General features: G+C 44.9%; 1 protein-coding gene across 1 annotated transcript in view; it reads left to right on the top strand.

Annotated features, from left to right (window-relative positions):
- The first annotated feature begins 667 nt into the window (after positions 1-667).
- The window catches only part of slco2b1 (solute carrier organic anion transporter family, member 2B1), a 32,205-nt gene continuing 18,814 nt past the window's right edge, over positions 668-14,058 (top strand). The window contains exons 1-2 of the mRNA XM_079835944.1: positions 668-989; positions 1,728-1,815. Of these exons, the coding sequence (XP_079692070.1) occupies positions 1,756-1,815 (60 nt within the window). The 5' untranslated portion in view covers positions 668-989; positions 1,728-1,755. The remainder of the gene's footprint in view (positions 990-1,727; positions 1,816-14,058) is intronic.

Below are 14,058 nucleotides of genomic sequence, written 5' to 3'. Positions count from 1 at the left end.
AATTATAAACTCACCAAAAACAAAAGACAGTCTTAAACTACCTGCAAAATGCAACATTTAAATATTCATGCTATTAATAATAATAATAATAATAATAATAATAATAATAATAATAATAATAATAATAATAATAGTAATAATAATAATAATAAGACTGGGTTTAGATTTTTTAAATTTACTGTGAAGGAATACCAATGCTTTGTATAATAATAATAATAATAATAATACCATGAATATTTAAATCTTTTGCATTTACTGTAAGGGAACACTAATAGGCTTAGTTTTTATGTTTTAAAAGCTATTACAATAAATGTATATACATTTCTTATAACAAAAAATATTACATTATGAGCTCAAGATTTTATTACATTTTGAGAAAATGATTACATTATGAACATTTTATTACAATAATAATGTAATACTGATTTTTACTTTTAAAAAATTACATTATGTGCAGTTATTACATTATTGTCATAAATTGTCATTATCATATTTTTTTAAACATGTTAAGTGGGCAATGAAATCCAGAATTTCCACCAATTTCAGAATAAAATCTAGGCCTAAATATGATCTAAAATCGAACAGATAGATTTTTTTCGTGTCTTTCTTGTAAACTGTACTTTGTCTCCATCTGCTGGTTATGTTAGGAAGTGTGGAAGTTTGGAATATACAGGATGAGTTCCACATGTAGTCGGTTAACTAGTTTATCGTCAGTGATCAATCAATGATTCAGTGCTCGTTTTATAGCTTTTTTTTTTGCTTTCAAATGTAACACATCAATCACCTACAATAAATTTCAAAACGAAATTCGGTTTCTTGTTTCTTTCTTTTTTCTTTCTTTCTTTCTTTCTACAACTCCACATGTCCATATACCAGCTGAGATTTCACAATCCTGAAAGCCCGCCCAGCTCAGCCACTTCTTAAGCTGTACTTACCTTCCTTAAGTGAAAGTGGTTTGACTTTCTCCAACTCTTCAATCTCAGCAAACTGTAAGTACACTTTTATTTGTCCATAAACTCAAGTTGCTAAAACAGCTTGGGCATGCTATGCTAATTAGAATGTGTAATTTTTAAATAAATTTAGGAGAGTAAAGGAAAACTCATGGTTAAACGAATCAAAATGTGGACATAGAAATGTTGAGGATGTAAATGAAATGCTATAGATATTTGTTTTACACTTAAAGCTTATTCTTTAAAAAAAAAAAAAAAGTATAATTTAATCTCAGTTCATATATCCTTATCCTGAGTATACTCCATAATTTGTAATATGTAATAGAATAGAATGGAACATGAATGGATGATATTGGGCACACTCACTCTCCTCAGTAACCTACTTCTATTTTGGAGCTGAATGGAAAGTGCTGAATCAAAACCAGCAGAAAGCACTAACTCTGTGCAGTCTTGCGCAATAATGATGTAATACGAGGTTCTGTTCTCCAAGTTCCTGAGAAAAAACCAGGATTTAAACGCCTGCTCTAGTATGAGCAGCTAAGCCCCTAAAACACGTCATCCATAAAAAAAAAAAAAAACATAATAAACTACATGTAACCAAGTTAGCTTAAGAACTCAAGCATTTCCTGTTCACTTTAAATAGCTTGCAAGAAAATTTTCAGAAGGTCAACACATTTTTTTTATTAAAATGAGAGAGAAAAAAGCTGTAAAGACATCCATATTGTTTTCTTTAGGAAAGGCAAGATACCTTTAATGGTTATGATTTTATTTCTCCAGAGTGTGTTACTTTTTGTGATAACACAAAATGACAGCTATCGAGACAGCGAGACCTCGCAGATCAATGAGTCTCTTTAACAATATCAAGGTAAGATTCATAACATAAATATAACTAATTATAATAATGATTATATAATGATATTTCCCATATGAAAAAAACAAACAAACAAAACATATATCTTCCTTACTTAAATCAGCCAGAATTATTTTATGTGTTTCATGTAAGTCCAATACATGTCCTACACAAATTCAGACTGTTTATGGCCACTTTCATACTAAAAAGCACACATACAACTTGTAGGGGATTTTTTGGTCATATGAATTCTGTATAAAATCTTATATCATGAGTTTTACTTCAACAGTATGCAATGGTGTATGGGATTAGTAGTCCTTATACTGGATTATATGCTAGTCAAATTAAAGTCATAAAGGATTTATTTAAAAAAAAAAAAAAAAGGTCCTTTGTTTATATGCATTTCATACAGATTTCATTTTTTTTTATGGGGAAATTGTGTGCTTGCTCTTCAAGCTTCATGTTTCCACAATTCCTCATTACAGCAGTAATCTCTATATATCTATCTCTACATATAATTATCATACATGATTTCACTCAATATTACAATATCTCTACATATACTAACCATATATGATTTCAGTCAATTACTTGCTATGGAAACACTTTTATTTCAACTCAATCAAAGTGAAACACACTCAAATTATACTCCACATGAGTAATTTACAATTCCAACTTGATAGCAAACTGAACTTTTCTCAGGACCAAAACAAGGCACACAAAAAACAACAACAAAAATACATTGAACACACTGTAATGGTCATCAATCATCAAAGAGAATTAAAGGGAAAGCTCACCCCAAAATGAAAATTACCCCATGATTTACTCCCCCTCAAATCAGCCAAAATGAAAATTACCCCATGATTTACTCCCCCTCAAATCATATATATAAAATCATATTATATAAAAAATATCCATGCTCTTCCAAGCTTTATAATGGGAGTGATCAGGGTTAAAAATTTTGATGGCCATAAAAGTGCATCCATCCATCATAAAAGTAATCTAAGCAATACCTAAGCTTAACAACTAACTAATTGCTAACTAATAAGCAGTAATTAGGGGTTTATTGAGGCAAAGTCATAGTTAATAGTTAGTTAATAGTGAGAAAGTGTGACCATATTTCCTATTGTACTGAACCCGTATTGAACCGTGACTTCAAAACCGAGGTGAGCCCTACTGTATGGAAAAGCGGCAATGTATTATTCAATATTTTGTAATATATTTATTCTGTATACTTTCAATATACTGTCAAATCATTTAATAAATATATATATATGAACAAAGTTTGCTTTTCGCTGTTTTTATTAATTTTAGGAATACCGAAACTTGTTTGTGCAAGTAAGATGAGTAAATTCCTGCTCACATTCAGTCTAGAACTACAACAACAATCATGTTTACACAGCTCACACAATGCTTCTGCACTTACTCAAGATTTCTCTCAAAATGGGGACAAGAGAGGTGTCTGTCAATAAATGGAAAACAAAGTATCTTGTCAGGGCCGGCTCTAGCTCTTTGGTTGCCCTAGGCGAGATTGAGATTTGCAAGCCCCCCCTGCCCCCCCCCCCCCCCTAATTGTTAAGCCCACCGGCAACTATAGTTGTCATTTTCCTTCTGTAAGTATTTTTCTAGATATTATCAATGTTTTATATCTTAAGGCGAGACACGGCAGGTGAAAACATCGTTTTTTCATGCAGTGGTCAATTTTTAGATTTTGGGCCAGTTTGCTCCCTTAACATGTAAGCTTTCATGTCAAAATAAAAAAAATGTCAACATTACACATTAAGTTGGTTATTTCATTATATTTTGTCACCGTGCGCCTTTAGATTTCTACCCGAAATCATCAGAAGTTATTCTAGCGCGATCTCTCGTGCCGTCTCCATTCACAGAAACATGTCATGCTTGGTCTCATTATAAAGCTCGCAGTCTCACACACAGCACTGTCTAATCCAAATATGGATATTTCCTTTGTAGAACTAACCAACCGCGAAAGTTTGCAGCCGAACACCACATCTGATTGGTCGATGTGAATTTCTCACGCGCTGCCGCTTGCTTGTGTATTCTCTGCTTGAGAGAAAGTGCAGACAACGCTGAAATCGGCTCATAAACGCTCACAGAAAAGACCAAGTAGCAAGAGCAAGTAAAAAGAAAGTAAACAACAACAGATTAGACGACGAAACCCCGTCAGAATTAGATTCAAATAGTTATAGATGGACATATGCAACAAACAGGGACAGTTCGTCTGCAGTTTTTGTGACTGGTGTTTGTTAAGGTAGTTCTCTTAAGGTAGTTCTCTAATAGCTATTGCTATTAATAATTTATTCATTTATCAATTTCCACGTGTTTTAAATATTATACACTACTGATATTAATTAACTGAATATATATTTTGTTTGTAGGTTGGGGGTTTTATAGAAATGTATGCAGTTATACAGTATAAAACTTTAAAGGCCGTTTTCTCAGAATTAGTTTTTTCTCACACTCAGAGTCAGATATATCCACTTCAAGAGCACCTACAAGTACCAACTTTAGCAGTCTTATGCTGAACTATATTCTGAAGGCTTTTACAGAGGGATTTGTTGATATATCATTCCTATCCTGAGTTATAGGTCCTTTAACTCCAAAAAACATGGCGAAAATTGATTTTTTAAGGCTATTGTCAGTATTCTCTAATTTACTAAAGCACAAAATAAGATATCCAGAATCCCCTCTGTAAAAGCCCTCTCATCTAACATGTCAACAAATAGAACCAAGAATTTTAAACATGGTCCTTTCCAATTTCCAGATTTTGTTTTTGGAAAAGTATGCAAATGAGCGTATATTTAAGTATATAAGGCCTCATTTGCATATTAAAACATTAATTTACACAAAACTTGTAATACATTTTTTTCTTATGTTTATGCCAGTAATAAACTGGAGAAGTTTCACAGTGATATCTTGTAATTAAAAAAAAATCCCTATTCACCTGTAGTGTCTCGCCTTAATGACACACAAGCAGACAACCAAATAAAGGATTTCAAGAAAAAAAAAAAGTATTAACTTCCTTCCTGTCACATGAGACTGCCAACTTCCTACCCCTACTTCCAGGGAGCACAACGAAGGCAAACCCTCCCAAAGAAAGGATATTTTCATGTTACTAATAAGTATTTTTGTTGACATATATATATATCAACATAATCATGAAGGTCTCTAGAATCATCCAAACAAAACAAATCTTACAACAAATCTATAGTTTTTAGTATACTTAGTCAAACATAATAAATTTGATTATGAATAAAGATTGATCTGTTGAAAGCAGTTATTTTGAGTTAGATGCTAAATGTTCTCCTCTTATTCATATTTGACATTGAAGGGGTGCATACAACATATTTGCCCACCGGCAACTATAGTTGCCACAGATTCAAATACGATTTTCAAGAAAAAATACAAAAACCTGGGGAAAATAAATGCAGAACATGCCATTCAGAAAAAATTGGGCACAAATGGGTTAAGTATTTATAAAAACTATACAAACAAAAATGCTCCTATAGTTACTCCAAGACTTAAAAAGCTAATTATGACTTAAATGCACTTAAAATACTTAAAAAAGACTTAAAATACACTCTAATAAATTGCACATACAAAAATGCTACAAAGAACGTTGGAGGATATTTAACAAATTATGACTCAAACTATGGATGAACAAACAAAAATGCTTTTATAGTCACTCCAACACTTAATCAAGAAAATTAAGACTTGAAGGATCAACTGCAATAAATTGGTCATACACAAATGCTAGAAAGAATGTTCAAGGATATTTACCAAATATTAACTCCATAAACTGTGCAAAAACTCTCTTAAGCACCTGTAAAGACACTTAAGCAAATTATGACCCATAAACTGGATTAACTATACCCTCTACAAACAAAAGTGCTATTATGGATACACTCTACTTACCACTACAAAATATAAATATACAAGTTCTTGTAGCTCTATCCCTATCTTAAATAATAAAAGATGAACAGTTGTTTCTGGCATTTCTATTCACCTTCAAAATTGACGCAGCATTAAAATTTGGCTCGTCTGGATTTCCTTATTGTCAGTGGAATGCGTAGTAATATGTAGATACCTAGCTAGCTAGTGATAGCTTAGTGAAAGCAATGAAACGTCCAATGCCGTCCAATATTAGTTGATAATATCGATAATACGAAGTAAATTTATTTCGTTTGACACCTTTATGCCTGAGTTGAGAAGACTTACCTCTATACTGGGCTGTCTTTTGATCGTCTGCCTTTCTCTTTTTCCGTCCCTGTGCACTCGAGGGTTTAGACCGCTTAATTTTTGAAGAACGCGCCAGTGATGAGCACTTGCCTGACCTAACGCCTGAACGCCTGTGCTCGACAATACTCACCATCAATTCAATCTAATAATCAGGTTAAGTAATTAAACGTGTGGCTGAGGGGGCGCCCAATGATGATCATGTTTAATAAACAGTATGTTTTATTTCGCTTGTTTTAATTCTATGCTTAATGGGAAGTAAGTTTAAGGGCGCCACTAGAGGGCGCCTGGCTGCGCCCCCAACAAATTTGTCGCCCTGGGCAACCGCCTAGCTCGCCTATAGCAAACGCCGGCCCTGTATCTTGTTTGAAAAAGTAACTCCGCTGTTTTGTTTGTAAATGTATAAATAAAATTATAAAAGTAATCGTCTCGGTTATGTATGTAACCCTCGTTCCCTGAAGGAGGGAACGGAGACGTACGTCGGAACTGACCGACGAATTGGGATCTATTTTCAGAGACCAATCTACTTCGAGTGTATAGAAACGAGCCAATAAACATTGGCATGCGGTTCACGCACCGCCCCGCAGCGCGGGTATAAAACACGGACGTGAACAACGCATACCGCTTTTACAACTGAGGAGCCGAGATGTGACTCGGGCCTGCAGCTGAAGCACAGCACCTGGCGACGGGACGTACGTCTCCGTTCCCTCCTTCAGGGAACGAGGGTTACATACGTAACCGAGACGTTCCCTTTCAGTCGGTCACGTTCGACGTACGTCGGAACTGACCGACGAATTGGGATCCCTACAAAAACGCCAGGGTGCTAGCCCTTCCAGCGCCCTGCTCAAGCTCACTGGGTGCTCCTAGTTGGAGCAGCAGACAGGGCTTAAGCAGGGAGGTCCGACACTGCTGTTTCTGCAAGACCCACTCAGCGTGACTATTGGATAACGCTGGGAAAGCGTGCCCGTCTCGGGAGATGGTACGCTGCGGAGCCACGTCCTCCGGAGGAGGAGAGGTGGAAATACTCATATGGACTAGCCTGACTGGGTAGCAACTACATATGGCAGTCTCTGGGGTGGATCCAACCTGGTCCCAGGGGGGAAAGAACACACCCAGAGACGACAGAGCGGGCTCTGTCAAGGGAAAGACACGGGGCTAGCCGAGTAGGGTAGCAGGTACCGTGGAAATACACATATGGGGTCACCGTGAGGGAACCGCAACATATGGACCCAGCCTAACACACACGTTCCACAAGCATACGGGTGCAGGCCTGGTGTCAGACGGCCGCCACGTCTTGACACCGAAGGGGTGATGGAGGAGCTCGACAGGGTTCACCATTTCTGGGGAACACAACTGGAGAAAAAATAACGCACGTATCCGGCCATAGGCGGGAGTGGCGTAGCAAGCCGACACAGGAACGGGCACTTCGCGTTTACCGGCCGTTGGAGGCGAGTACACGGGAAGAAACCGGCTCCACACGGAGGCTATAGAATCTAGCGAACGTGTTAGGTGTCGCCCAGCCCGCAGCTCTACAGATGTCTGTCAGCGAGGCGCCTTGAGCCAGCGCCCAGGAGGAGGCAACACTCCTTGTGGAGTGCGCTCGCAACCCGAACGGGCAAGGCACGTCTTGCGATTGGTACGCTAAGACTATAGCATCCACTATCCAGTGGGCTAACCTCTGCTTGGAGACAGCCTTTCCCTTCTGCTGGCCTCCGTAACAGACGAAGAGCTGCTCTGAGGTCCTAAAGCTTTGTGTCCGGTCAACGTAAGCGTGAAGAGCGCGGACGGGACATAACAAAGCCAGGGCTGGGTCTGCTTCCTCCGAGGGCAGCGCTTGCAGGTTCACCACCTGGTCCCGAAAGGGAGTGGTAGGAACCTTGGGCACGTATCCGGGCCGGGGTCTCAGGATGACGTGAGAGTTACCGGGCCCGAATTCTAGGCACGATTCGTTGACCGAAAGCGCATGCAGGTCCCCCACCCTCTTGATTGAGGCCAATGCAGTCAGGAGTACCGTCTTCATAGACAGGATTTTTAACTCAACGGACTGCAAAGGCTCAAAAGGAGGGCCCTGAAGTGCTCTGAGCACCAGGGCTAAGTCCCAAGAGGGTAGCGAGATAGAACGAGGAGGATTTAGTCTCCTCGCACCCCTGAGGAACCTGACGATTAAGTCATGCTTCCCTAAGGATTTACCTTCCACTACATCGTGATACGCCGCTATTGCTGCGACGTACACTTTCAGGGTGGAGGGAGACAGCCTTCGCTCCAACCCATCTTGTAGGAAAGAAAGCACAACATTAATCGAACACTTCCGGGGGTCTTCGCGGCGAGAAGAACACCAGTCAACGAACAGGTTCCACTTCAGGGCATAGAGGCGCCTTGTAGAGGGGGCTCTAGCTGAAGTGATGGTGTCTACCACTGCCTGTGGCAGGCCACCTAGAACCTCCGCGTCCCGTCCAGGGACCAGACATGGAGTTTCCAGAGGTCTGGACGCGGGTGCCATAGAGTGCCCCCTCCCTGAGAAAGAAGGTCCTTCCTCAGGGGAATCGGCCAAGGTGGGGCTGTCGCGAGGAGTGTAAGTTCGGCGAACCAGGTCCGGTTGGGCCAGTAGGGCGCAACTAGCAAGACCTGCTCCTCGTCCTCCCTGACCTTGCACAGAGTCTGTGCTAGAAGGCTCACTGGGGGAAACGCATATTTGCGTAGGTCCCGGGGCCAGCTGTGCGCCAGTGCATCTGTGCCGAGGGTACCCCCGTTCAGGGAATAGTACCACTGGCAATGGGACGAGTCCGGAGTGGCAAACAGGTCTACCTGTGCGGCTCCGAAAAGGTCCCATATCAGCTGGACGCTCCGGGGGTGGAGTCGCCACTCTCCCGGAAGTGGACACTGACGAGAGAGCTTGTCGGCTGTCTGGTTCAGCGCACCAGGGATGTGAATGGCACGAAGCGACCTCAGATGCTTCTGACTCCACAGGAGGAGGTGGCGGGCGAGTTGGAGCATGCGACGGGAGCGCAGACCACCCTGACGGTTGATGTACGCAACGGCCGCAGTGCTGTCCGTGCGGACCAGTACGTGTTTGTGCTGAAGCAGCTTCTTGAAGCGACTTAGCGCAAGACGTACCGCCATTAACTCCAGGCAATTGATATGCCAATGCAGCTGGGGCCCCGTCCACAGACCCGAGACTGCATGCCCGTTGTACGTGGCCCCCCAAACCGAGGCTGAGGCATCTGTGAATACCACAACATGCCTGGACACCTGTCTTAAGGGCACTCCGGCCCGTAAGAACGAGGGGTCGGACCAAGGGTTGAAGGTTTGGCGACAGTACGGGGTAACTGGGACCCGATACTGGCCGCTCTGCCACGCCCACCTCGGGACTCGGTCGTGTAGCCAGCGCTGAAGCGGTCTCATATGAAGCAATCCGAGCGGCGTTACCGCGGCTGCAGATGCCATATGCCCCAGGAGCCTCTGAAAGAATTTCAGTGGGACCGCCGTCCTGCTCTTGAATGTATTCAAGCAGTTCAACACTGACTGGACTCGTTCCTCTGTGAGGCGTGCAGTCCGATTGACCGAATCCAGCTCCATGCCGAGATAAGAGATCCTCTGCGTGGGACAGAGTTTGCTCTTCTCTCGGTTGACCCGAAGGCCCAACAGGCTGAGGTGACGGAGCACCAGGTCCCTGTGTTCGCACAACTGCTCCCGAGACTGGGCGAGTATAAGCCAGTCGTCGAGATAGTTGAGAATGCGAACGCCGCGTTCTCGGAGTGGAACAATGGCTGCCTCCACGACTTTCGTAAAGACGCGGGGCGACAGGGACAGCCCGAAGGGCAAGACTTTGTACTGATATGCCTTCCCCTCGAACGCAAAGCGTAGGAACGGTCTGTGTCGAGGAAGGATAGAGACATGAAAGTACGCGTCCTTCAGGTCGATCGCTGCAAACCAATCTTGGGGACGGATGCATTCGAAGATGCGTTTCTGCGTTAACATTTTGAACGGAAGTCTGTGCAGGGCCCGATTCAAAATGCGCAGATCCAAGATTGGCCGTAACCCACCCCCTTTCTTGGGTACAATGAAGTAGGGGCTGTAGAACCCCGACCTCATATCGGCTGGAGGAACCGGCTCGACCGCGCCCTTCGCCAGTAGGACATCGATCTCCGCCCGCAATACATGGGCATCGCTGCTCCGCACTGAGGTGAACAGGATGCCCTTGTATTTGGGGGGCCGGTGCGCGAACTGAATCGCGTAACCGAGTCTGATGGTACGGATGAGCCAGCGAGACAGCCCCGGGAGCTCTAGCCAGGCTCCCAGAAACTGAGCAAGCGGGACCAACGGCACCACAGACGTACCCGGGGTGAGGCAGCGAGGTGGAATGTTCAGACCTGACTCGAACGGTGGGGCAGTGTGTGGGAGAGAAGGCCCGGGGGCGTCCTCTAGCCTCACACTGCCCCCTGGCGAGAAGAGGGGAAGACTGGAGTGGCAAGGCCCGGGGGCGTCGCGCACAACGATCTTGGCCCTCTTGGGGCCCAGGGACATAGGAAACTGCTCTTTTATTGACAATGTGGGTACCACTGAGCTCCGAGGAGCTAGTGGCAGAGATGTTATGTAGTTGGCCCCCCGGTCCTCCTCCGGGGGGGGGAGGAGTGCGGACACCATCTCCCTCCGAGCAGATCCATCCGTCCCTGGGCTGCCCGTCTCAGGGCCGCTTACCCTTACGTTTACCGGCAGACTTAGCGGGGCCCTGAGCGGGTTGGGCGGCCCCCTTGCGTCCGGCGCCCTGCTTCCCGGGTGGAGGCTGCTGCTTGGGTTTAGCAGGGGCGGAGGCGGACGAAGGAGGACGCCCTCGGCGACGAGCAGGAGGAGGCGCTGGACCCGGCGGAGGGGTGAAGGCAGCAGCGGTCCGCCGGGGCAGGATGTTCTTGATCGCCTCCGTCTGCTTCTGGGCCACCGAAACTGTTGGGCGAAGCTCTCGATGGCGTCGCCGAAGAGGCCGGCCTGACTGACAGGGGCGTCGAAGAACCGCACTTTGTCGGTTTCGCGCATATCAGCCAGGTTCAGCCACAGGTGGCGTTCCTGGACCACCATAGTGGACATCGCCCGACCCAGGGAGCGGGCAGCGACTTTCGTCGCCCGGAGGGCGAGGTCCGTCGCTGTCCGCAGTTCCTGCATGATCCCTGGGTCGGCACTACCCTCGTGCATCTCCTTGAGCGCTTTGGCCTGGTAGACCTGCAGGAGCGCCATGGCATGCAGCGATGATGCGGCTTCTCCGCAGGCAGCGTAAGACTTGCCCAGTAACCCGGACGAGAACTTACACGCCCGGGAGGGGAGACGCGGGGCATTCCGCCAGTCGACCGCGGCCCTGGGACACAGTTGCATCACCACGGCGCGCTCGACCGGAGGTATCCCCACGTAGCCCTTAGCCGCACCACCGTCGAGGGTAGTGAGGATGGAGGAGTCAGTCGATCGATGGCGGGCGCTGTAGGGCGCCGACCACGACTTCGTGAGCTCCTGATGCACCTCCGGGAAGAATGGCACTGGGGCGGGGCGCTGAGAACCAGCACAGGCCGCCCCGAGATACCAATCATCCAACCGCGAGGGTTCGGGACACGGTGGAGGGTTCCACTCGAGCCCGACACTCGCGGCGGCCCGGGAGAGCATAGCCGTAAGCTCTGGATCCGGCTCGGACAACGCTGCCACACCCGAAGGGGGCAACGCAGCCGGGTCGTCATCTCCAGAACCCATTAGCTCATCCTCCGATGCAGCCAGCGAAATCATATCCTCAGCCGGAGCCCCAAAGGAAACGGCCGGCCCCCCGTGGGAAGAACCAGCGCGCTCCTCCGAAAGCTCCACCGGCGCAGCGGAGGGTGGGAGGGGCCCAAGGGGTTTTTGGCCCGTCGGGGAAGCCCTGACCGTCACCCTCAGATCTCCACCAAAGGCATCCGCCAAAGTAGCAGCCCTCTGCTTTGCAGCGGGAGGACCGCTAGATCGGGAGATGCGCATTGGGACTCCACCCCGTTTGAGGTATTCGAGCCTAGATCTAAGCACTGCGATGGTCATGTTCCCGCAATGGGAACATGAGTCATTCACGAACGCTGCCTCAGCGTGTTGAACGCCCAAACACGTGAGACAACGATCATGACCGTCAACTGGGGACAGAAAACGACGGCATCCAGAAACACACGGTTTGAATGACATCTTGAAAAAGACGCAGGGTCAAACCGTGTATTTTGCTCTTTTGTGAATGGAAAAATGCTCTTTTATAGTGCTGAAGCACTCAGGGAGATGGCCGCGGCTCCCCGCGGTCCGATAGTGCAAGCCCGCGGGTGAGCACTCAAAGGAAACGCCCAACGAACCAACACCGGAAGTCTTTTGCGGCCACTCGCTGACTCGCGCCGTCACGCCAACACCAGGAAGAGCACTCTCCAGACTCGTTCTCTTGAACACTCTCGGCAGAAACAGTCTTGTGCAGGTAAGCAGCAAAACCATCGGCTCCGAAGTTGAAAGCGGTATGCGTTGTTCACATCCGTGTTTTATACCCACGCTGCGGGGCGGTGCGTGAACCGCATGCCAATGTTTATTGGCTCGTTTCTATACACTCGAAGTAGATTGGTCTCTGAAAATAGATCCCAATTCGTCGGTCAGTTCCGACGTACGTCGAACGTGACCGACTGAAAGGGAACTGATATTATGTAATTCACTCTTGTAATGGGTTACCTCCAACCCTGCTGACAATATACATTTAACTTGACGCTGGGCCTCTACCTCACTGTTTCATGATTTGCCAGTCTACAGGTTCAGTAGTTTCTGGAAGTGTTTTAAAAACAATGTAAACACTGTAAGAATTTCAGCTGTATATGTTAGATATCTAGTCAACACTAATCACACCATTCTCATACGGTGAGACTCACAGTTCAATTCAATTCAATTCAATTCAATTCAAATTTATTTGTATAGAGCTTTTCACAATACACATTGTTTCAAAGCAGCTTCACAGAAAGTGCATTTCATAAATGTACATTGAAAAATGTTAGAAAGAGAATGTTAAAGAAAAATGTTAGGATAAGTTAATCAATCATGTATTATTTTAGGCCATAACAACGCTGGCGTTGAGTTGTCTCTTCACAGGCGTCGAGTCGTCTCATCACAGGGGCATCTGAAGTCTCCATGAGAGGCTGGATACAAACTGGAGCTGACGAACTAGTTACCTCGGGACTAGTGTCCCGAGATAACAACAGAAAAGCAGATGGGAAATAATTAGCATAGTTGCTGTTCAGATTATTAATGCTGTTGGTGCGATTTAACTGTAGTATAAAACGCATTTATAATGTGAATGCTTGGCTAAAGAGATGCGTCTTTAATCAAGTTTTAAACTGGGACAGCGAGTCTGAACCTCGAACAATATCAGGAAGACTATTCCAGAGTTTAGGAGCTAAATGTGAAAATGCCCTCCCTCCTTTAGTGGACTTAGATATCCTAGGAATGACCAGAAGCCTCGAGTTTAGTGATCTTAAAGAGCGCGATGGATTGTAGGGCGATAAAAGATCTGTTAAATACACTGGAGCTAAACCATTTAGGGCTTTATAGGTCAGTAGCAATACTTTGTAATTGATACGGAACTTAATAGGTAACCAGTGTAGAGATGATAAAATTGGTGTTAAATGATCATATTTTCTTGACCTAGTAAGAACTCTAGCAGCTGCGTTTTGGACTAACTGTAGCTTGTTTATTGATGATGCAGGACAACCAGCTAATAAAGCATTACAGTAATCTAGTCTCAAGGTCATGAATGCATGAACTAACTTTTCTGCATCAGAGATAGATAGCATGTTACGTAGCTTAGCAATGTTTCTAAGGTGGAAAAATTCCGTTCTTGTAACATATGAAATATGATTTTCGAAAGACAATTTGCGGTCTAATATAACACCCAGGTCTTTTACTGTATCGGATAAAGTGACAGGACATCCTTCTAAGTTAAAGTTGTATTGTGAGAGGTTTTGTGGGCAGTTTTTTGGACCA

The sequence above is a fragment of the Gobio gobio genome (genome assembly GCF_949357685.1).
Source record: "Gobio gobio genome assembly, chromosome: 14".
Lineage (NCBI taxonomy): Eukaryota > Metazoa > Chordata > Actinopteri > Cypriniformes > Gobionidae > Gobio > Gobio gobio.
The sequence above is the reverse complement of the archived record's forward strand: the minus strand, read 5'-3'. Positions and strand labels throughout refer to the sequence as shown.